Source organism: Aspergillus alliaceus (assembly GCF_009176365.1).
Source record: "Aspergillus alliaceus strain CBS 536.65 unplaced genomic scaffold BDW43scaffold_10, whole genome shotgun sequence".
Lineage (NCBI taxonomy): Eukaryota > Fungi > Ascomycota > Eurotiomycetes > Eurotiales > Aspergillaceae > Aspergillus > Aspergillus alliaceus.
The window spans coordinates 634,229-655,670 of record NW_022474693.1 but is presented as its reverse complement, the minus strand read 5'-3'; the positions used below and the strand labels follow the sequence as shown (position 1 = coordinate 655,670).

The 21,442-nt window shown below is 47.8% G+C and overlaps 9 protein-coding genes across 9 annotated transcripts; 5 read left to right on the top strand and 4 right to left on the bottom strand.

Annotated features, from left to right (window-relative positions):
- Positions 1 to 19: 19 nt before the first annotated feature.
- BDW43DRAFT_19575 (alpha-actinin, sarcomeric (f-actin cross linking protein)) lies at positions 20 to 2,775 on the bottom strand. Its single transcript, XM_032039064.1, has 4 exons — positions 2,485 to 2,775; positions 2,289 to 2,355; positions 555 to 2,162; positions 20 to 495 (listed from the first exon to the last, which is right to left on the bottom strand). The coding sequence occupies exons 1-4, from the start codon at positions 2,538 to 2,540 to the stop codon at positions 289 to 291; spliced, it is 1,938 nt and encodes a 645-aa protein (XP_031902892.1). The 5' UTR covers positions 2,541 to 2,775; the 3' UTR covers positions 20 to 288.
- Positions 2,334 to 4,020, bottom strand: BDW43DRAFT_269020 (uncharacterized protein). The gene has a single exon (XM_032041179.1). The coding sequence runs from the start codon at positions 3,291 to 3,293 to the stop codon at positions 3,012 to 3,014; it is 282 nt and encodes a 93-aa protein (XP_031902891.1). The 5' UTR covers positions 3,294 to 4,020; the 3' UTR covers positions 2,334 to 3,011.
- A 932-nt stretch (positions 4,021 to 4,952) lies between these two features.
- BDW43DRAFT_18948 (transmembrane amino acid transporter protein-domain-containing protein) lies at positions 4,953 to 7,214 on the top strand. The gene is made up of 2 exons (XM_032038999.1): positions 4,953 to 6,608; positions 6,672 to 7,214. The coding sequence occupies exons 1-2, from the start codon at positions 5,247 to 5,249 to the stop codon at positions 6,729 to 6,731; spliced, it is 1,422 nt and encodes a 473-aa protein (XP_031902890.1). The 5' UTR covers positions 4,953 to 5,246; the 3' UTR covers positions 6,732 to 7,214.
- A 514-nt stretch (positions 7,215 to 7,728) lies between these two features.
- BDW43DRAFT_19087 (aldo/keto reductase family protein) lies at positions 7,729 to 9,172 on the top strand. Its single transcript, XM_032039010.1, has 3 exons — positions 7,729 to 8,022; positions 8,097 to 8,644; positions 8,718 to 9,172. Exons 2-3 carry the CDS (start codon positions 8,129 to 8,131, stop codon positions 9,051 to 9,053), a joined length of 852 nt encoding a protein of 283 aa, XP_031902889.1. The 5' UTR covers positions 7,729 to 8,022; positions 8,097 to 8,128; the 3' UTR covers positions 9,054 to 9,172.
- BDW43DRAFT_18909 (initiator tRNA phosphoribosyl transferase family protein) lies at positions 8,894 to 11,018 on the bottom strand. The gene is made up of 6 exons (XM_032038992.1): positions 10,895 to 11,018; positions 10,427 to 10,828; positions 10,306 to 10,340; positions 10,067 to 10,239; positions 9,330 to 9,996; positions 8,894 to 9,280 (listed from the first exon to the last, which is right to left on the bottom strand). Exons 2-6 carry the CDS (start codon positions 10,768 to 10,770, stop codon positions 9,126 to 9,128), a joined length of 1,374 nt encoding a protein of 457 aa, XP_031902888.1. The 5' UTR covers positions 10,771 to 10,828; positions 10,895 to 11,018; the 3' UTR covers positions 8,894 to 9,125.
- Positions 11,019 to 12,183: 1,165 nt separating this feature from the next.
- Positions 12,184 to 12,994, top strand: BDW43DRAFT_308854 (HAD family hydrolase; the record flags this gene model as incomplete). Its single annotated transcript, XM_032046584.1, has 2 exons — positions 12,184 to 12,192; positions 12,266 to 12,994. The coding sequence occupies 2 exons, from the start codon at positions 12,184 to 12,186 to the stop codon at positions 12,992 to 12,994; spliced, it is 738 nt and encodes a 245-aa protein (XP_031902887.1).
- A 605-nt stretch (positions 12,995 to 13,599) lies between these two features.
- On the top strand, positions 13,600 to 15,635 carry BDW43DRAFT_19247 (MutT/nudix family protein). The gene is made up of 5 exons (XM_032039037.1): positions 13,600 to 14,147; positions 14,212 to 14,319; positions 14,451 to 14,543; positions 14,710 to 14,950; positions 15,043 to 15,635. The coding sequence occupies exons 2-5, from the start codon at positions 14,269 to 14,271 to the stop codon at positions 15,279 to 15,281; spliced, it is 624 nt and encodes a 207-aa protein (XP_031902886.1). The 5' UTR covers positions 13,600 to 14,147; positions 14,212 to 14,268; the 3' UTR covers positions 15,282 to 15,635.
- Positions 15,449 to 16,366, bottom strand: BDW43DRAFT_308852 (putative NUDIX family hydrolase; the record flags this gene model as incomplete). The annotated part of the gene is made up of 2 exons (XM_032046583.1): positions 15,449 to 15,961; positions 16,040 to 16,366. The coding sequence occupies 2 exons, from the start codon at positions 16,364 to 16,366 to the stop codon at positions 15,449 to 15,451; spliced, it is 840 nt and encodes a 279-aa protein (XP_031902885.1).
- Positions 16,367 to 18,539: 2,173 nt separating this feature from the next.
- Positions 18,540 to 20,531, top strand: BDW43DRAFT_19200 (C3HC4 finger protein). The gene is made up of 3 exons (XM_032039028.1): positions 18,540 to 18,899; positions 18,948 to 20,071; positions 20,137 to 20,531. Exons 1-3 carry the CDS (start codon positions 18,674 to 18,676, stop codon positions 20,155 to 20,157), a joined length of 1,371 nt encoding a protein of 456 aa, XP_031902884.1. The 5' UTR covers positions 18,540 to 18,673; the 3' UTR covers positions 20,158 to 20,531.
- Positions 20,532 to 21,442: the final 911 nt, after the last annotated feature.

The window sequence follows — 21,442 nt, the reverse complement described above, 5'->3', positions numbered from 1 at the left end:
ATACTATGTAATTTTTGATAACTACTTATGCTCCTGGCCAATGTGGTGTACATGTAAGCAATTCCCGGCAGTCATCGTGAAGGAGTAAAGAAAATAATCAAGGACGCGATGCAAGAACACTAAGAAAAGTCTCGTCATAGTCCGGTATGCGTGTTCCATGTGGTCGCCGATCAAGACATAGCCCTCCCTATAGCTCCAGAGAACACCAGCAGCAGCTTCCAATAGCAAAACAATTAGAGAGAATGGGAAAGAAAAGACTAAACGCCTGCGGTGCGATACGAAACCTCATCAAGCCTCCCCATTGGAAGCAGCATCACTATGTTCACCATTGCCACTCTCCATCATCTTTTCCATGAAGCTATAGTAGTCATACTTGGGGTCATTATTGTCTTCACCGCGATCAAACACCTCATGCCTGGGCATGGTCTGAACGAGATGGTCAATCACTTCATCGGGAATAAGTGAGTGCCGGAGATCAAGTTCGGTGACATATGGCTATGGAAGGTTAGTCAATGCGCAGAAGGATGCAAAACGGTGTCGTAAGTGGAACTTACCTTGCCATCTGCAACCTCGCGGAAACTCTGCAACACCTGTTCGGCGGTGTTTTGATCCTCGGTCACACTGACCATAAAGCGAATGAACTGCTCGAAGCTAACACCGGCATTCTGTGCTAGTCTAGCTGGGCCACATGTCGTCACATACACATCGTGCATCTCATCCTCGTCATATACAAGTCCAAGACTGGCAAGGGCCGCAGAGAACTCTAGCTCGTGAAGGGTGTTCGAGGAGTCGCGATCGAAATGTCTGAATACTGATTCGAACTCCTCCAACTGAATCGGGGTCAGATTTGTCATGTTTCGGGCCACAAGCTGATTGTCAAGGAAGGCTAGTTTCTTGGAGATGCTTGACTTGACCAGGCTCAACTCGTAAGAGAGCTCATCTAGTGTATAGGTTGTGTAGTCGTTCTCTTCAATGTTCGCTTCCATGCACTGCTCGTCTATACCCGCAATAGTATCTAAGAACGCATCAAGAGGAGGCAGGTTATCATTGAGTCTCTTAACATGGGCTAACTGGTCTTCTACATCGCCATCAAGACCGGATATTGCAAGAGATAGGGTCTTCAGAGTTAGTGCGAAATCATTTGCTTTATCCGCGAAGGAACGTCGCAGGGCATTCTTGATATCACGAATCGTCTCGTTAATGAGCTGACTACGTTCATGCTCGTCACGTGTAAGATACTCCCACTCTTGATCGCAAACTTCAAGTCGCAGCTCCTCAGGCGGGTCATAGGGACGAAGACGGTAGGTGCTGAGCTTTGTCTTTATGTTGCCTAAAAGAGCCGCAAGGTCTGATTTTTCAGCAACCCATTGCCGTTTCTGCTTCCTCTTGTACAAAGAGAACTTATACGCCTGGTCCTTGGCATCCTTGTATGTTCCCTGGAAAGAAGCGTTCTTCCATTGCTCGCGTTGGGCTCTGATGAGGCGCAGAAGTTCCTTCATTCTTCTTTCGTATGAGTTCTGCATTTCCCAAGCTCCATGCATGTTGTTGATGAACTTCTCCACTCTCCTACCGGCATTCTCGACTCTTTCCAGCTGCGAGAAGGCATGGAACCAATACGCGATGTAAGTCATCAGGGATCGCTCATCAGGTCTCGGTACATCGCAAACGTCGTCCACGTCAAGCAGGTCGGGGATACCTATTTCGTTGGCGGCGATATCAAACGCCAGTTTCATGTTTCCACGGTGGTCCTTTTTATCAAGTGCGTCGAAGTCAATCAAGTCCGGACGATGGATATCCAAAAGGGCACAGAACGCCAGGCCGTCGTTCCAGCTAGAGGAAAAGTCACGGACCTCCACTTCCTCATAACAAGCTGTTTTCCTTTGGCACCACAGCAACAGACCCTCCTTTGCGGTCATACCTTCCTCGTTGATATCGCTGATGGTGAATCTCAGAATGAGAGTCCATATCAACCCTAATATGATCTTCCTGTTGCCATCGACGACATCCTCTGCTCCAATGTTTGTCATCTGAATTCCCCTCCCCTTGATAAAGTCGAGACTCTTGTTGACATTTTCGAACCTTTGCACACGTAGTTTGGGATTCAGGGCATATTTACCGAGGTTCTCGCCGCCGAGAATTTCGAGAAGGTGGATGAGGATAACCTAGGGGTACTATGTAAGTCGCTGTCCATGATGACTCGAACGCTCTCCCCCCTTTTTTTTTTTTTTTTCCCCAACCCCTCAGTATAGGCAGCTATCGAGTTAGTGGGAAGCGGGGCTTTAACTCACACCGTTGGAGAGGTCAGATACTAAATCTTCAATGAAGAGACTTCGGACCTTCAATTTATCATTGAGCCTGGAAGATCAATAATGTCAGCCAGGTGGGACCCAAATTGGATGAGGCAGGTTAAAAGGCCAACAAAGAGCCGATAACGCATAGGGCCGACCCCGATCGAGGAAGTCAGGGTGGCATGAGGAAACTGACCATTTTGTAAAGGTTTTCTGCTGCACATTGACCCATGACTTCTCAACCGTCAACATGGTGAATTACGGGAATGGTTTAGGACATTCAGGGCTGGTCCAAAGGGAGGTTGGTGAAGGCCGCAGTTCACTAGGATAAAGCACTGACGAAGTGATACAATTTGATAGAGGGGTAATCCTTGAATGGAAATGGTAGGATCTTCACACGGGGACTAATTAGAAAGAGAACAAAGCGGTAAAAGATGCAATGCTCAGCCAGTTTTAGTGGCTGGTAGCTCGAAGAGCGGAGAGGCGATAATTAGTGAGCTAAGATTAGGGAGGTTCGTACTTCAAACAAAGAGTAAGCACCGCTATCCCGTGGTCGGCAATGTCAACAAACCCTCCGCCGCCCCCACAGCAACCAAACCCATACTCACTCTGGCATGTCAAATCTCTGGAAACTCTCTCCACACATTCCGATTTCTTTTATAGCTTAGACGCACATTAAGTCACGAACCATCAGAAGATCCAAGGGACGCGGGGGAACTAAAATCAAATATTGAGACCATTCTTTTTTGTAGAGCAACCACTAAACACTACTTCGAACCATGAATTGATATCAATCTCACCAAACGGGCGAAACGAACCTTCAGAAGAAGTGACCATGACAAAAGGCGAATGAGGATTGATGGCGACTTGATGCGAACGAAATGGCCTAAGACTTTTACTAAAGGGGACCAAGATGAAGACGAGAGACTTGAGAGAAAGAGGGACTGTGTGTATGTTTGTGTGTGAGAGAGCGAGGGAGGGAAAAAAGAGTAACAAATTCTCCATACTCCAACCCCAGGTTTCAACAAACACCCACTAGAATACGTACCCCATTATTTATTTTATTTTATTTTTGAGTTTGTAAATGAAGATCGTTCTGTATAAACTTCACCTTCGAGAGTATGCTCTCCAACATAGCTTCGTTTAAATGCCCGCTTAGGTATGCTCCTTATGCTCCTACCTTACTAATCTCCCGACCCGAAGTTCACCCGCCTGGCTCACGTCCCGAGAATAATGATGATTTTGAAGACAGTTCACCGCTAGACTATAGAATCGCGATAAGAGTTGCCCTGTAAAAAGGGGAGGACGTAATGATCAGCTAAAAAACATAGATACTAAATAGATAATGATACATCAGTACTGAGGGAATAAAGTAATTGATAACGGGGTATCTACGGTGAAACCTTGGTGTCATAATGCCTCATAATAAGAAACTTCCTCACAATTAAACAAAAGTAGGTTAGGGCATCTTTTAGATGAAGCAAGTAAGCTTGAAATACGGAGAGTCTGTCCGGATCTGCAATTATATTAATTCCCCTCGACAGATAGAATCCTAATAGATGAGACCAAAATTAACAGCAGAATGTGCCGATCCTTCGGAATATTCAGGAAAGTGAACTTGCGCCCTAAAAAGCCGTACGGGTCCACGTTGCTACGACCAATGCGGCATACCGCTCCCGGATTCAGGCATTCATCAGGCAATCCACTAAGCTCTCTGACAAATGCATTAGAGTAAAAGAATCGCAAATGCCCAGAACTTCCAAGAAGTCTTGGTGAGACTGGGTGAGCAAATATATTGGTAGCAATACAAGTTAGGGCGATATTAGAACTATAGAAAACTTGGCGGTTTGTCATAGAATTGCCATGTATGTCCCGTGCCTGGCATAGTAAGAGACACCATTGTCGTCCGAGTCATCAGTAATCACATCACCATCTGACCCCATCTTTACTCCGGAATGCTCTCCTCACGGCCTTACCCACCGAACATCCCTGTCAGTTCTCCAAATGGCCCGCCCTGGAGAAGAGCGTGCGTGAGACTCCAAATCCTAAACTTATTAGTCTGGAGTATGTTCGCTCAATGGTGGAAAATTGATCCCCACAAAATGATGGTGGTAGAGATGTTAGGTAATACGGAATAGAGAGTTTCTGGCGAACCATAACTGTCGTCGTATGTGCCGGGCGGTAAGATGGGCAAAGTCCAGTGTCCCGCTGACGACGGTGGTGTGCGAGGAGTTGGGATGAATTTTAGATATTGCCTGACTACTGACCGGGATGGCTTGAATCAAGTTGTCGTTCGCCTCCAGAGGACCAATTGGTCAGTCCAAGATGCAGCAAGGATGCCTATTGAATGGTGTTTCACTTCGTCCCCAACATCCCCACGTTTTACCAGTTGCAATCGTGTCACAAATTAGCCGCAGTATAGTTTTTTCCACCGTCACACCGTTATCGTCGGTGGCTTAGGCTATCGACCGGAAGGCCGAGAGTTTCACTCTAGGCTAGATCCGGAATCCAGGACGGGCCAGATTTCCGATCTGGTTGGTCAAACCAGGCTATGGAGTGAGCTTGTTCTCCATATGGTTCGACCATTCAAGATAAAGGTAACGCCACAAAATCTTATTAGTAAAAGAAAACGCACTATCAATTATTCTTTCGAAATTCCAAGTCCAATCACGTCGGGAGAGTTTCATGCAGCCTCCTGGGCGGACACGGCGGGCGCGGCGGGTTAGTGGCAAAGTATACGATGCCCTTCTTTTCCGCTTGGTTCCAATTTAGTCCAAGTCTGGTACTGAGGTTACCTTATAACTGCCGTGGCCGGGCGCCCTTCAAAATTTGCTCTCTTCCCAGATTCTCAGGAACGTGGTCCGACAGGGAAACAGCCCACCCTTCTTCCCCTCTCGCCCCTTCCTCACCCTCTCACTTTCTCGAGTATTTCTATTCTATCTCTTCCCAACTTCCAAAATGGGCTACTCCTCAGAAAACGTCTCGGACATGGAGGCCACCAAGGCCAATAATAAAGCCATGGAGGCCAGCGAGAAGTTCAGTGTACCCCCTAACTATGACGGGGACTTGGTTGGTGAGATGGATGAGAGGGAACGGGACATCGTCGAAGATGGTATCCATAAGTTCAGCCGTCTCGGCTGGAAGCGTCTCACTGTCGTTCTTATTGTCGAGGCCATTGCTCTGGGAAGTTTGTCCATTCCTTCCAGTTACGCTAAGCTTGGTATGGTAGCTGGTGTCATCTGTACCGTTGGCCTAGGTCTTGTCGCCGTCTATACTAGTTACATTATCGGTTTGGTGAAGTTGAAGTTCCCACATGTTGCTCACTACCCCGACGCTGGCCAGCTGATGTTTGGTCGCTTCGGTAAAGAACTGATCAATATCATGCTCATCTTGGAACTCCTCTTCCTTACCGCCTCTCATTGTCTGACGGGTACGATCGCATTCGTTAATATCACCAGCAGTGGCGTCTGCTCCGTTGTTTGGGGAGTCATATCTGCTATCATCCTCCTGCTCCTCGCAGTGCCGCCGAGTTTCACCGAAATGGCTATCCTGGGCTACATTGACTTTGTCTCTATCATTGCCGCAATCGGCATCACCATTATCGGCACCGGTATTAAGAGCAACAAGGAAATTGGACTCTCGAACGTTGAATGGTCCGCCTGGCCGCAGGAGGACCTCACTTTCACCGACGGCTTCATCGCAATCTCCAACATCATCTTCGCTTACAGTTTCGCCCTCTGCCAGTTCTCCTTCATGGACGAAATGCACACACCTAAGGACTATGTCAAGTCCATCTGGGCTTTGGGTGCCACTGAGATTGTTATCTACACCTTGACCGGTTCGCTCGTCTATGCCTTCGTCGGCGTTGACGTGGGAAGCCCCGCCCTGCTTTCTGCTGGCCATACCTTGAGCAAGGTGGCATTCGGTATCGCCTTGCCCGTCATCTTCATCAGTGGTTCCATCAACACTGTCGTGCTGGGCCGCTTGGTTCACGGCCGCATCTTTAAGAACTCTCCCATCCGGTTCATTAACACTAAGATGGGATGGATCACCTGGTTGGCCGTTATCACTGTGGCTACCCTTGTCGCTTTCGTCGTTGCTGAGGTTATCCCCTTCTTCAATGACCTTTTGTCGATCTGCTCTGCGCTCTTCGTCTCTGGCTTCACTTTCTACTTCCCGGCCCTGATGTGGTTCATTCTCATCCGTGAGGGCAAGTGGAATGAGCCCAAGAACTTGGCCCTGGGGGCCGTCAACCTCGTCGTTTTGCTTATCGGTCTTATCACCCTTGTTGGTGGCACCTACTCTAGTATCGATGATATTGTAAGCCTCAATTTACCTGTCCAACCTTCCTACGCAGTTCACTTGCTTACATTATTTTACCAGATCATCAATTACCGCGAAGGCTCCGTTAGAGGTGTTTTCTCCTGCTCTCCGCCGAACTAAACATTTTGACTTTCCGCTAGCTGTTACCCCTTGCGGTTCAGCGGCAGGTTGGCAATATGGCCAAATCCAAGGATAAGACCAGTAACTTGGCACTTACCTGTGGCGCGGTGGATCCTTGAATCCTTCTGCCTGTCAGCAGGATCATCATGACATAGAGGGATCTGAAGGGGTTGGCGAAAGGTGCGTGATTAAATTTACGTAATAGCTTCCAATACCGCTTCCTCTCCCCCTCTTATGGCCTTTGAGACACAGGGGCATAAGTCGGGTGTTATTCTGCCCCAATGCCGCGTTCGATTAGCCGATGCCTATACCTGCCGGTGGACAAAGCACATACACCCTGTACAGATACCCGCCTTTTGTTTATAGTCATGTCGTAGTTTTTTAGCATCATGTGCCTATGTATATTTATGATAGAACATATATATTATGAGGAATTCTCATTCCAAATTTACTTTTTCTTTTTCAAAGTAAAACTTATGAGTTCTTTTGATAACACGTCTTGAGTACGTATAAAACCCCTACAGTGTCTAGAGTACGATCGTGGATGGAAGCTTCTTTGCTGCAGGGCTAGCCTGGGCGGCATCTCCGGAAGTATAATCGATTGACTATTATTTCCTTTTTTTTTTTTCTTTTCTTGATTAGTACTATTTAATCTTGGATTGGTTATCATTGCGGGATTAAATGATCATATGTTTATAACGCGCATAATACTACGCTACAAGGATCATGCATGAGGTGTTTCCTCTTCTCTCTTCTTTTTCTTTTTCAAACAACGTATATTCCGCCCGAGTATGCCGTTTGTTTCTAGTGAGATAACGGACCCTAGATATTATTTACAGTAAAGCTTAAGAAAAGTTAATCGCAAGGCAACCTCATCCCTTACGTGGAAGTAGTACAGAGGAACTATGTACACGTGGTGCAGTAGAATCCGTTCCGCGTGGCGTCCGTGTTTAAGCAAGGGCAAAAAGTTGAGGTGGACGGATTCGGCACTTCTGTTAAGGCCAGGGCGACGATCTCCAGATGGGATGAGACTATGAGAGTTCAGAGCGATGGTAACCGAGCCCGAGAAGATTCCAGGACTATGAGTTAGTAAATTACGCCATCTTAGGTAAGTTAGGTTGCTTACTCGATAGAGTAAGACTAGTAGCAGTCCAATGTCGGGAGGGGGTTTCGGTATGATATCATGGTTCAGGGCGGGGCACTGTCGCCAAACCACAGCCGAATCATTCTTCTCTCCGCTCCCAGTCTCGAGCTCTAGGGCTCTATCTGTGCGACCGACTCAGTTTGTAAGGTTTGCTGAGGCTTGGGTTCCTTTTCTTTGTTTTACTTTTTTTCTGGATCCGGATCTGAATCTTTCTCTCCTAGGTGTATATAGTGAACACAGCTGGTTATTCACGATGGCTACGAAACTCGCGATCACGGACTTGTTACCCCTCCCCAACTCGCCGGTGAAAATCCCCCGCCTCGGCTTTGGTGTCTATCGCTCGCCCACGAGCCAATGCGTGCAGTCTACCCTCAATGCCTTGAAGGCAGGATATCGGCATGTTGATACCGCTCAATTCTACGCAAATGAGAAGGAGGTTGGCGACGCCATCCGCTCCTCGGGCATTCCACGCAGCGACCTCTTTGTAACCACCAAGATCCTTGTCCCGGGCGGCTCCCCTGAGGCGACTTATGATAAGCTGTTAGCCAGCGTTGAGAAGATAGGGGGTCAGGATGGGTATGTCGATTTGTTCCTGATCCATAGCGCCAATTCAGGCGCGTCTGGTCGGAAGGAAATGTGGCAGGCCCTGGAAAGACTCCTGGAGGAAGGGAAAACAAAGAGCATCGGTGTCAGTAATTGGGGAGTGAAGCATATCGAGGAGATGAAGTCATATGCGAAGGTTTGGCCGCCGCATGTGAATCAGATTGAGGTGAGTTTGCCCTGGTGATGATTTATGGGCAAATCTTGACCTCGGGATCGTGCTGATAATCGGGATTAACTAGCTTCATCCCTGGTCTCAACAGCGGGTTATCTGTGCGTATTGTAAGAAGCATGGTATTGTCATTGAGGCTTATTCCCCGATCGTGCGCAACTATAAAGCCAGCGATCCTACGCTTGTCGACCTGGCGAAGAAGTATGGAAAGACAACCCAACAGGTCTTGGTACGCTACGCACTGCAGAAGGGATGGGTACCACTGCCCAAGTCCGATAACCCCGAGCGGATTGTGGCCAATGCCAATGTATTTGACTTTGAAATCAGCGAGGAGGACATGGCTGTGCTAAATGCTTTGGATCAGGGAAGTGCTGGAGCCATTGTAGAGGCCGTTGAAAACGAATAGATCAATGCAACCATGTATGATGAATAATGTTGCACTCAGATCATAGGTCAGGTGTTAGATAATTTTAACTTATTAATAATCTGGTCGTTCCATAAGAAACGCATTGACAGATTGAAGTGTAGACCTTGAAGGGTTAACGTCATGTTTTGATGACACAATCCAGGCAAGTCGCTGTCGAATGAATTGTTTGTCAATCTTGTTCTTTGTGTGCGATCCAGCAAACTTTCCTGTAGCATGGTTAGCACGAAGCTGGATGTGGAAAAAGGATATGCTTGCCCTCGTCATCATAGCATAGGCACAATATGGCGAGCAAAGCGCCAGCGGAAAGATCTTTCCCAGACTCGCATGTTATGAGTAGTGACAACGACGGGTTTGAGTCCAACTGAGAACCGACGAAGGCCAGGACCTTGTGCAGATGCTTCCGTAGGTCGCGACTTCCTAGTTTGGAGACTCCACAACCAAGATTTAATCTCTTCGCGTTTCCCTCTGAAGCCTCGGGCTTTCCGTTGCAATCAATGACCAAATCGTAAGCACCACCCTCGTTCAATCGAGGGTCTGTGGGGCTGATGTATAAGTTTCCAGTTGGCGCTATTAAAGTAGCTTGCTGGCCGCCGTCCAGCTTTCGATGTCCCTCTACCAACTTCTCAATCAGCTCCGGTAGATCTTCCTCTCCCGTTGTGGCAAGGGTGGATTTATGCGCCCAGAACACTGGCGGCGTCAACCCGTGTGCCCAACCCTCACTATCGTCGCCGGCTCCTTGGATGTAACCACCCTCGGACATTTCCGCGCCATGAACACGTCTAGAGGCGGAGCAGAGAACAAAGAGATTGTATGCATCCCCTTTTTGCAAGTCACTTGGATGGAAATATGAGCGATTCGCCCATGCGACCCGAATGGGCCGTCCCAATTGCTGCCTGAGATCATCTAGATCGAGCTTGAGACTCTAGAGACGAATCAGCATCTGATCAAACGAGGCATGGCCATTCTCTTTCCGAAAACAGGAATAAGGCTACCTTGAGAGATTCCACAAAGCCGTCGATCCTGTGCTCGATTTGCGACTCCTCAGAGGCACCCAAAAAGTTCGGCGGGAATTGCACCGGATGGTATGCGGTGTCGGAAGGAAATAGCGCTCGATTGATCACCGCACACCATATCGGGACTGTCTTGGATAAGGAATCAGGCATCACTGGAAGCTTGTGAGACAGGGTGACACGAGAAGCCGAATTTCAATGAAGCGGCAGTCAGCACTTACATTTTCCCCGACGAGTCGAGTCAACAATGACGCAGCTGCATACATCATTGGTGGTCAGCGTTAGTCAAAGGAAAAGCGGACTGAGCAGGGACCACGAAAGGAATGTGATACGCTCACTCACCCTCCATGCTTCCGAGCAATGGGCAGAATCTGCAGGTTTAGTCTACGAAAGCTAAAGTCCCATTGGCCCGTATGACCATCCGTGCTTTTGAAGTAAGCGCTGCCGGTTTTGGCGTCCGGCGGGATATACCAGCTGCCACATCTTTCGTTGGCGACTAGAGGGAGATTGTAGTACTCAGCGACTTCACGGACAAAGGTGGCGTCGGTTTCAATCGAATGAAGTCGGTTTGCAATGGAGAGAGCGGATCGCCGCAGGGAAGACAGGGTTTGGGAGAGGGTTTGCTCCTTGGAGGGGAAAAGGAGGGAGGATACGGATACGGGGAAAGGGTCAGAGTCACCGCCCATGTTGGTCACAAGAGGGGAAAGCAAACAGATATGAGAACGTTTAATCTCGCTATGTCCCCTTGGATTCAGTTATTTGACTTCCCCCAGAATCATATGTGGAAAAAAGAGGGGCACCAAAACTGACCAATGATGGCTCGGCTCTCAAGCCCCACGAAGGTCAAAGATCGATTTCAAGATGGGCAGGTGGAGAATAGCAGGATTCGTTCCTACAGCACAGGATGACCTAGTATGCACCATGTATGCTGATATAGGGCATCGGTTGCCTAGCTTTGAACAGACTTTCTCCGGATATCTACCAGTAAATTGTGCTGTCGGCTGGATATAATGGATTATCAATCTTAGTCATTCAACTGTCCTGTTTGGGATGACCAAGAAAGGCTTCAAGTAAACATCACGATAATATTACTAAATGAAGCGTTATCAGCTGATGCGTGGCTGAGCTCTCCTGACTGAATGACCACCAAAACATGGCATCCAACAAAGATGGAACATGGTCTTCCGGACATTTACATTGGCTCTCTATCTCCTTCCTCGCATGAGCATTCCGAATGACTGTATAGTGGTCAATATGCAGACCTCCGCGTTAGTACCCTACTCCAGCCTTGCTTATCGCTCCGGATCCGAGTATCAGATTTTGCACACCAGGATCTGTCCCGTCCCACATGTACGCACATACGCACACAGTAGTGCTAACACAGAGGAAGTAAGAAATAACAAGTCCCCCGGCGTAGTAAGAGTGCTGACTCCCATTGGACCAGAGTTGGGAAGAGAAAGAATGCTAAGCAAACATTCCAGGCGATTCGCAGCCTTGCAATTCGGTTTCTTTACATTTCCATCAGGGTACGAAGCCATACCTAGAAAAGCTAGCAAGAGGGGCACTCGCATTACCAGAAAGGGTAATGGCAGCGGGTACTTTCTATTTCAAGTTTAGTGAATGGTTGTAGCGTTTGTGCAGACCCGATGGCCGCCGCCTCTCGGCCGCCATTATAGGCGTCTGCGCACTCGCAAACGTCACGATATGACCTCAGGCCCCGCCATTCCCGTTCCTGCTCGGAGGGGCTGTTGGATTCAATTTGTATGGATAGGCCCCTTTGGATCACCGGTGGGCTTCCATGTGTAGCATCGAGGTCTTGGTTCCTTGACATTGTCGGAACCTTGGTCATTTCCCCTTTTTCACGATTCTACTTAAGGCGTACAACAGTCCCTTGTTTGTCTCTTTGTATTCACCCCATAGAACGACTTCTCTTAGCTTCCACCCCCTCAACTTTTTTTTTTTTTTTTTTACCATCCCTCCCCCTTCCTCACATCCACTCCCCTACCAATCTATCATAGACCACCACTTCAATATATCTCTCCCTACATCTCCAATCCGTTCTTACTGCTCTTTTACTTAAAGAGTACACTACTGTCATCATGCCTCAGGTTAGATAACCACAAGCTTCTTTAATACCTTATGCCGCACAACCACAGCAGACTAACTACTATACTCCTGCAGATCACTGAAATCTTCTTTGATTGCGACAACACTTTGGTCCTCTCCGAAGAGTTGGCCTTTGAGGCGTGCGCCGATCTTACAAATGAGATTCTGGAAAAGCGTGGCATTTCGGATCGCTACACGGGGGAGCAGCTGATCCAGGACTTCGTTGGTCAGAACTTCCGCGGGATGATGATCTCCCTTCAAGCCAAGTACAACTTTGAGATGCCCGCCGAGGAGCTCGAAGCATTTGTCAAGAAGGAGGAGGACAAGGTCATTGCCAAGCTTGAAGCTAAAGCTCAGCCTTGTGTTGGTGCCAATGAGGAACTTGAGAAGCTGTTCAAGTCAAAGAAGTACCATCTCGCAGTCGTCTCCTCATCTGCTTTGCGTCGTGTCCAGGCTTCCATCAAGAAAGTCGGACAGGACAAATTCTTTGATGAAGACATGGTTTTCAGTGCTGCGACCTCGCTCCCCAAGCCCACCTCTAAGCCCGACCCGGCTATCTACCTCCACGCCCTTGAAAAGTGCAACAAGAAGCCTAAAGAGACTGTCGCTGTTGAAGACAGCAAGTCTGGTGCTCAGAGCGCCATCCGTGCCGGCATCCACGTTATCGGCTATGTTGGCAGCTATCCCGGCGATGAAAAGAAGATCGAAATGACTAAACTCCTTCAGGATCTCGGCGCCAAAGTCATCATGAAGGACTGGTCCGAATTCCAAAACTGTCTCGAACAAATCGAATCGGCCGAGTAGGCTAGTAATCTCACCAGTTGTTAGCTCTTTTCCGAGTTTCGACACGAAGTTATGATAGCAAGCGCGTTGATCATTTAAGCATGCGCGGTTTTCTTCGATCCAACTTAATTTCTCACTCCGACTATTTCCTTCAATTCTTACTGCCCGCTTTCCCTTCTGCACGGTGTTCGCGTTTGCAGATTGGCGCAAAGACGTGACCGTCCCTTTTTCTTTCCTAATCTCGACCGCTTTCCTTTACCACGATCCCTTCTACTCAATAGTCAGATCCATGTATCAGACACTATTCAACTTCATCCATAGACAGGTTCCATGGACAAGATACATAGTTAGCACGTCTACAAGCCATAGACAAACAATATAAAATATTCCCAACAATTTCTTCCCGATGCCTCAATTATCTTCCTAGTAGACGGGATAAAACGGTAGCGGCAGCCCACGATATGTACGTCAACGAACACGGCCAACACCACCGAGGCATCGCCAAATGCACCTAACCAAGGAAATCTGGGAGAAAGCGCAAACCCACATCTTTCACATGTTCCATATCGCGTCAGGTCAACCGTCACTACCTAGTCTAAGCTAGATTGTGGGCTTAACCTAAAGGGTCTTATTCCCCGATTTATCCCTTTACGCTACAGATCGACGCCAGGAGCCGACAAGATACTAGACGGGTGCGTACTTGGTCTATTCACTAGCGTGTGCTACAGCCTGCATTTTGCTAACGAACCTTTTTCTAAACCCCTGTCTTCCTGTAGCAATATGCGCTAGTATAGAATCAACAGCGCGTACTAGATGGACTGTCAGGTATAGAACATAACACGTCACCCTTACGGTGCGCGCTTACGCTTCCTAAAGAGTAATGGGATCACCTCTCAGTAGATACCCGAAAGCAAAATTTATCATATCCCGAACCATATCCATAAGCCCCATTCTACTCAAAGTATGGGGTTTATAGATAGTAACTCACAGCCTGGCTCTACATACGCTAAGTACTAGATAAGATTAGGGCTAGCCCTTTGCCGGATAAGAGGCGCCAAAAGAGGGGTCCCTCTAGCTTAACATCGTCCCTGAGCTATATACGTACTCCGCTACTAACTACTCACCCGAAGTGACTTCATAGGTAACCCCGGGTACTTGTACTTGGCTTCGATAGGTGAGTTTCCTTTGGATTACCCTTATACGGGGGTTGACATGTTAATTGTATTAATTGGGGATAGATTTAGATTAAACGTATTTGCCCGTTATTTCGTCATAGAGCTTGTCGTCAAGCTATAATGTCAGATCCAAAATCTTTGAAGTCGGAAATCCTTACTAGGGGGCCGTTGGTATGTATCTTTTTGAGGGGTTTCCGGATATTAGTGGGCTTTGTTTGGTTATTGGGTTGTTGTTTGTTGTTACGAGCTTTGGGCGTATAGCAGTTGCAGCGCGATACTGATGTTGGTGTTTTTACCTATAGGACCCTAACGAAGCTAGATGGACAAGACTAGTCAAAACTACCTACCGTGATCCTACCGGTGTAGAACGAACATGGGAGTCAGCGGAGCGGCAGGTGAGATTCTTCCAGTCCTTTGTCTCCTCATTGCTGGGCTCCAAACCCAGAGCTCGATACGCGACAAGGCTGCCACCCCCTTGCTTATACGCGAAGGAATGCGTATGCAGGGCTACGACAGAGATACTTTAACCAGATCTAGGCTGACATGTAATTGCAATTTTAGACACGTCCGGCAAATTGCGAAATCGACGGCGTTGGAATCGTGACTATTCTCAACAAATCGACAGGACCAGAGCTTCTTCTCCAGAAACAGTATCGTCCTCCCATCGATAAAGTGGTAATTGAAGTTCCGGCCGGTCTCATTGATGCAGGTGAGACGGTGGAAGAATGTGCCGTGCGCGAACTCAAAGAGGAAACCGGCTATGTGGGAGTGGCTGAACAAACAAGTACTGTGATGTACAATGGTACGATGGTCCTTTCGCATCTGACTGCACGTGGGGTGTCTAGGTGCATTCCACAGAGTATGAGTGGGGATTGCTGACGGATGCGATCGCAGATCCCGGATTTTGTAACACTAGTCTCAACATGGTTCATGTCCGGGTAGATATGTCCCTGCCGGAGAACCAAAACCCGAAGCCAGAGCTCGAAGAAAATGAATTCATCGAATGCTTCACAGTGCCGCTAGCCTCGCTATTCAAAGAAATGAAGAATCTGGAGGCTGAAGGCTACGCTATTGATGCCCGTGTAGGAACAATAGCGGAAGGTATCGAAATTGCACAGAAGTGGAAACTGTAGGTTTGAGCAGCTGAGATCCCAAGCGTCTTTCATGCCTCGTTTCTAGATAAAGTTTAGCGCCGTTAGACAGGTTAATTTGAAGCGCATGCTGGTATCCATTCAATATTCTGCTGAAAGCCCTATGATGACGCGATGACTCGGACACGAGGGGAAGGCCCCAATCTAAGTCATATTCTCCCCTCCTCTTTGAGTCCTTTATACAACGCCCACGATGCGAGTGTCTTTCCGTCCCGCAAACCCGCTTTCCACAACTCCTTGAGAGGGACCACTTTCAACGTGATCTTCTCCCCATCCTGGCGTAGACCGGTCAACCTCCCCTGCAGGCTTTCGATATCCTTACGCGGCATGCGCTTCTGACACAAGAACAAGGGAATAAATTCGTCGCTTCCACCGGGCGATGAGTATACGGCCTTTCGTAAACTCTCTACATCATTGGCTTCCGCAACTGATTGCAATGCGAGCGAGGTCATATCAATAAGCTCGTCTTGGGGAATAGTTAAACCAGTTTCTTCTTGTATTTCCTTTGCTGCGCCTCCGGCAAAAGACCCGCTATCGTCAAGCATTCCAGCAGGGATTTCGGCGAAAGCAAGGGAGCCGGCAGGAATGCGGGGTTGGATAGTCAGGATCGCTCGCTTCTCATCTTCCACTGATGGATGTACGTCATCTGGTTGGAGAAGGAGCTATTGAAATACCAACCAAGGTGGTCATTAGCCATTTTCGTAGCAGCGAAAAAGGGTGAATAATTTGAAAGCACCTACCAGCATTCCTACACTACCTCCGCGTAGAAAAACGCTCCCTGGGAGTGACTCGCCGCTCTTGTTTGACACATCTGCCTTCAATTTCACGAAACCTAACCGTCCGCCCTTGAAAAAGTCCACGGCTTGGATATCAATTTTGCGTAGGACATAAGGGTCTTTGTGAAACTCATGTGAGGGGTGTTGTTGCTGCTTTAACGATTGTTGCAGGGTAGATAGCCAGATCTGGAAAGCCGGGAACCGTAAGAGGGTATCCTTGTTGAGATCAGGTGTACAATCCACCAACAGGGATTGCTGGCCATGGTCACAAGGAATAGTGAAAGTGGACATTGAGATTCTGGTTAGGTTGGTTGGAACCGATATAAGGGTTGGCCGCACAGACAGCCACCGGCCAAGTCTCATGGATTGATTGATTCCCTAGTCATGGTGAACAGGTTAGAAGGAGAGGATCAGGCTTGAAACTGAAAATTCTAGGAAGTTTGAAAACATTTACTAACCCAGCAGTACTACCGACAGAGTAGCACCTCCCGAGCTTTGAAGTGGAGTTGGAGAATTGGCGGAGTTAAAGGGAGAAAAAGTGGAGTCACGGTAAATAGAGAAGCGAACTGATGACGTCGGAAGAACCAATACAACCAAACCAGACAAACCTATTTCAACATACTGAAAGCAAACGATCCAAACTTAACTTCCTAATCGAGGTTAAATAATAGTATCTGTAATCAGTAAACCCAACTTACGAAGGACAAACATTCGGAATTCCACTCACAGTACTAGCACTCCATCCTTTTCCCCACTACTACCCGTTGTAGTCGCCGATCGGTTGATTCGGGACCTCGTGCCAATCTCGGTCTAGTCCTACTCTTATCATCATGACATCCTTATTCTCATTGCTCATGCAACTCTGGTCGGCTGAACTCCCTGGTCTTGCAGTGGTGGATCGCTCGGCTCGCTGACGCTCCTTGTGGTCTTTGTGAGTTGTATTTCTCGTCCTCCCGTTCCCCTCCTTTGCTTTTTATTTATTTTTCCCTTGCGACCATCCATATACGTCGAACGGACCCTTATATGATAATATATCCGTAGCTTGATTTATCATATTTCTTGGATAGTCCTGAGCGGGGCTTAACACTGATATAGGCTCGAGCCTTTTCTTACTTTCTCGATTCAGCACTCAGAGTTTCAGCTTTCTCTCCCTCTTTTGCTTTTTCTTTACCAACGACCTTACCCCCCACCCCTGCAACTAGACTCGGTTGGGAGACCTTACTAATTGGATAGAACAGGGCAGACCTTCCATGGTGGGCTTCTAGGCGCCGAGGCTAATGACCCTTGCCCATTCCTGGTGATTCTTTTTTATTTTATTTTTTCGCCCCTTAGGTGCAGTCTGGTGTTAGGCGCTTGATGTTGTCCTCCCGAATCGCCCGGGCTAAGGTCTAGAGCTGTCAACGTTGTCCAGACATCAGACTGTCAGCTTCTTTTCAAGGTTGCGTTCCGTTCGTCTCCCCGCAGTTGGACCCGATTGAAGAACTTTGAGAAAGAAAAAAAAAATAAGAAGAAGACAGTAAAAAGAAAGTCAGGGGGAAAAAAGACGGACAGACAACAGTCAAACCAAGGCGCCTAATCGACGTCTTCTAAAATCTCCTGAGCGATAGGGTTGCTTGTTGGTAGCTTCTCGTTGCCGCTCCAGTTCGACTTTCGTGGTTATTCTTGTCATCCGAATCGCTATCTCACTGGAGAGTGTGGGCCTAGGCAAGATCATGCCTTCTCTGTGTCGCCATTAGTCGCCGTATAACTACTTGGACCAAATTTTGAGTTTGCCGCCTGTTATTATCTCATTATCTTCGACGCTCCAGCCTTGAACTCAGGCTTCGCATGATCATATATTCTGGTTAACCTGTCGCCTTGTCATCAGTTGGATATGATTACGACATGGTCATAAGTCATAAGCAGCGAATTTAAATACCTGCTTCGTCCGCCCACCGAATAGCTTTGGTGTCAACTGGCAGTGAAACATGAATACCTGGTTTCCTTCATCTACCAGTTCTAGTTGTATTCACAAGCATGCTATTGGCTGTCGTCATCTGAGCTCGATTTGTTGCTTGTGTGCGTTGTGTTGTTCGGATCCTTCTGAAAGAAATCGATCGGCTGTAGATGACAACATCTTACAGAATAGTGCAGTTATAACTCGTCCCAGATACTGCTGGAAGTGTGAGGGTCCGTCTTTCCGTTATTATAGTACCTACCCTTGCACAAATTTCGTGTTCCATTGCTTTTCTATGCGGTTTTGCTTATCCATGATTCTTTCATGTGTATTTAGTGCATTTCTGGTTTTCACCCTTCACTGTCTAGATCGCTCACCGGTCCGAGTCTTGTGATTTAGAATATTGGGGTACTTGTAATCCCCATCCGCCGCTACTTTCCCGTACCAATCGCCCGTTATCTGAGGTGCCTTCTGGTACTTCTATCGTGTTCGAAGCCAACCGCATCTCCCATACCTCTCGAACATCCTTTGCCACAGCACCTCAACATCGTCGCTTAGCCCAGTCTAATAACATCGAAACTCTCCGAGAGGAGCTCCGGGCCATCTATCACGGGACGTTAACAATCCTTAATAACTTGCAATTGCTATCGGAAGCGCACCCGATGGCGCAGCCTGCTGTATCGAACTCTTGGGACTCGAGCGTTATACCCGAGATCCCCAGTATAAACCCCAGTTTTTCGCATTTGGTCACAAATGATCATGGGAACGTGGATTCTTCTGGATCGCTAAACATGCAGAATGCTACAAACCATAACGTCCTGAGCGCGCAGGCCGCTAATCCTAGCCCGCACATCCCGCACGGCCTCCCTGATGCGGCCAGTGGTTTGTGTGAGTAATTTCTTCTCCTATCTCGTGGGATCGCTAACCGATGATTAGACATCCCCGGTTCACAGATGTTTGGAGCATCTACGACGGACAGCAGCCCCTCCCTCTCTCGGGCCTATGAACAATTTACTACACTACCCTCACAATATCTCAACGGCAATGACATCTCCCCGAGTACACAGTATCAATTTACTGGGTCAGCCAATGTGACCAACCTTGAACAGAATCAGTACGGGAATAATGGCCATCGGTGGTCCGAGAACTCGCACGTGGGCTTCCAAAACCCCTCCGCTGCTACCGGACAAGCCTTGCCGCCAGTCATATCTCCAAATATTTACTATCAATCTGTTTTCCCCCATCAGGTTCAGGGCTTGCAGCACTATGTTCCATATCAAAATATGGTACAGGTCCCTCAAATTAGCAACACTCAGCCGGCGACAGCAGGCCCAACGAGACTAGATGCCCCTGCAGTTCCTTCGCTTAATCGACAGACTTCATTTCGGCCTCGCCAATATGGTCAATTTCCGCAAGCGGGGGTGTCGCCCACATCAACATCTATCCATCATAGGCGGCAGCATCGTAACCATAGTATTACTTCAAGCGCCCCTCCTGTCCAGCAGCAACATACACGGTCCAATTCGCAGAATCTGTACGTGCGAGCTCGACCTATGAGAGACTCCAATTCTTTGAATGTGCCTTCCCCACAGATTCAGAGAAGCCACTCTGCGGTGACTGCAGTGCCGCAGGTTTTACCTACTGCGGGGGGTGAGGCTCACTACCCACCGCCACTCACTCAGCAGGAGCAAATAGAACTCGCTCGGAGACTCCACATGAGAGAGATGCTGCGTTCCGCACGATCCAGTGAACATCATCGGCTGCATTTATACGAGGAAGACTACCTTCGACATCATCGTCGGCAGCAAGAGGAAGCGGCCTCGCACTGTAAAGGCTTAGATGATCAAAAAGATGGGCGCCCAGAGCCAAAGGACGATGAGGAACTGAATGTCAACCTCGAGTGTAAAATCTGCATGAGCCAGCTTGTGGATACAGTTCTCATTCCTTGCGGGCATGCGATTCTTTGTCGTTGGTGTGCTGAACAGCATTCGCGGTCAGATCGAATGCGACCGAAGGCGTCGGTGGTTTGTCCGCTTTGCCGCGCTCCTGTGAAGCAAAAGGTATGTTATTGAACCCTTTTTATTTCCCCTCACTCAAAAATGAAACTTATGCTAACTGTGCATAGCTCCGCATTTATCTCTCTTGACATTTTGCTAAGTTTGATGAATACTCTCATCACAGATTCTACGACTTATGACTGTTATGTAGTTCCCATCTAACCTCTTCTTGTTCTCTTGCTCGGAGTCTACCTCTATATTTTGGGTTACTGGGAGTGGTAATTGCATTATTTTGGAGTATTGGTTCCAGCGAAGGGCTATCAACAGTTTCTTGAGCATATGATTTTTGCGACCACAGATTGGCATTGGGATGACAATTTGAAGTTCCATTTGGGGAGAGATTGGCTTACGAGTTCCAGATTGACTCTTATAGCCATGAGACAGCCCCCATCTCTACGCTAGATATTTCCTTTGAACTGTATGGATTTATCCTGTCAATAGCATACTCAGGCCTCATGTTCATTCCTTGTGGGCTTTGTAGCATTATCTCGAATCAGACTTGAACATACGCTCATGTAGCAGACAAGCCAAGCATGAATAAAGTAGAGTACAGTGAAGACAAAAGGAGGCATCTTGCTAATAGGATGAAGCAGATCATTCACTCCCATATGGGTTGAAGAGATTACCAAAACGTAGGTAGACACAGGAAGACCGCTGTAGTATCAGGAAAGCAACAATGTGGGATATTCAAGTTTTACCTTATGTCCAAACAACTAGAATAAAAAAGAATCAGAAGTCAGAAAAGGGCAAAACAAAAGCAGGCCACTCGTCTTTACAAACACAGCGCAAAGTTCCAACCAGCACTCAAATTATGCCTCAAGTAGAAGACAACCATTATCAAATCACATCACAAGCATTATATCTCGGGCAGGTAACTCTCCAAAGACAATTACCCCGAACCCACCAAAGAATAGCTTCAACATACCTCTTCAAATCCAGAGAACAATCCCCGGACGAGGAAACAGCATGATAAAAAGCAAGCAACTCCACTTCAAGCTCCCTTATCAACTGCCTAACCGCCTCAAGGGTCTCTGCCTCCGATAAACCAGGTTCCTGCTTCACCAGAACCGAGACTACGTTGAGCATCCGCGCATTGCCGTCCCTGACAGCTCTTTTCTCCTTACGCGAGCTCCAGTAGTCGTTCATCAGACAAACTTATTTACCAGCTGCTTCCACGAAGTGGTGGATTGAGTCCATCCCCTGAGTGGAAATGCCTAGTTCCATGGTGTGGATTGTCAGGTATGATGATGAACTATGCAAGCAACTACGTTAGAAGATATAGCTCAGTTGGGGTGGGGGAGAGGCGTATTGGAATGCGACGTTTGGCACGCGGTATTGCACAGAAGAGTCGATGGTGTGAAATTCGTCCTAGGA

Excerpts from the sequence above, each read along its gene's own strand:
- BDW43DRAFT_19575 (XM_032039064.1), bottom strand. The coding sequence starts at position 2,540 with ATGTTGACGGTTGAGAAGTCATGGGTCAATGTGCAGCAGAAAACCTTT. Across the intron at positions 2,356-2,484 it reads CAGAAAACCTTTACAAAATG|GCTCAATGATAAATTGAAGG; the intron begins GTCAGTTTCCTC and ends TTGATCTTCCAG. Across the intron at positions 2,163-2,288 it reads TATCTGACCTCTCCAACGGT|GTTATCCTCATCCACCTTCT; the intron begins GTGAGTTAAAGC and ends TAGTACCCCTAG.
- BDW43DRAFT_269020 (XM_032041179.1), bottom strand. The coding sequence starts at position 3,293 with ATGGAGAATTTGTTACTCTTTTTTCCCTCCCTCGCTCTCTCACACACA.
- BDW43DRAFT_18948 (XM_032038999.1), top strand. The coding sequence starts at position 5,247 with ATGGGCTACTCCTCAGAAAACGTCTCGGACATGGAGGCCACCAAGGCC. Across the intron at positions 6,609-6,671 it reads ACTCTAGTATCGATGATATT|ATCATCAATTACCGCGAAGG; the intron begins GTAAGCCTCAAT and ends TTATTTTACCAG.
- BDW43DRAFT_19087 (XM_032039010.1), top strand. The coding sequence starts at position 8,129 with ATGGCTACGAAACTCGCGATCACGGACTTGTTACCCCTCCCCAACTCG. Across the intron at positions 8,645-8,717 it reads CGCATGTGAATCAGATTGAG|CTTCATCCCTGGTCTCAACA; the intron begins GTGAGTTTGCCC and ends GGGATTAACTAG.
- BDW43DRAFT_18909 (XM_032038992.1), bottom strand. The coding sequence starts at position 10,770 with ATGGGCGGTGACTCTGACCCTTTCCCCGTATCCGTATCCTCCCTCCTT. Across the intron at positions 10,341-10,426 it reads ATTGCTCGGAAGCATGGAGG|CTGCGTCATTGTTGACTCGA; the intron begins GTGAGTGAGCGT and ends TGATGTATGCAG. Across the intron at positions 9,997-10,066 it reads GCTTTGTGGAATCTCTCAAG|AGTCTCAAGCTCGATCTAGA; the intron begins GTAGCCTTATTC and ends ATTCGTCTCTAG.
- BDW43DRAFT_19247 (XM_032039037.1), top strand. The coding sequence starts at position 14,269 with ATGTCAGATCCAAAATCTTTGAAGTCGGAAATCCTTACTAGGGGGCCG. Across the intron at positions 14,320-14,450 it reads TCCTTACTAGGGGGCCGTTG|GACCCTAACGAAGCTAGATG; the intron begins GTATGTATCTTT and ends TTTTACCTATAG. Across the intron at positions 14,544-14,709 it reads GGGAGTCAGCGGAGCGGCAG|ACACGTCCGGCAAATTGCGA; the intron begins GTGAGATTCTTC and ends TTGCAATTTTAG.
- BDW43DRAFT_19200 (XM_032039028.1), top strand. The coding sequence starts at position 18,674 with ATGGCGCAGCCTGCTGTATCGAACTCTTGGGACTCGAGCGTTATACCC. Across the intron at positions 18,900-18,947 it reads TGATGCGGCCAGTGGTTTGT|ACATCCCCGGTTCACAGATG; the intron begins GTGAGTAATTTC and ends ACCGATGATTAG. Across the intron at positions 20,072-20,136 it reads GCGCTCCTGTGAAGCAAAAG|CTCCGCATTTATCTCTCTTG; the intron begins GTATGTTATTGA and ends AACTGTGCATAG.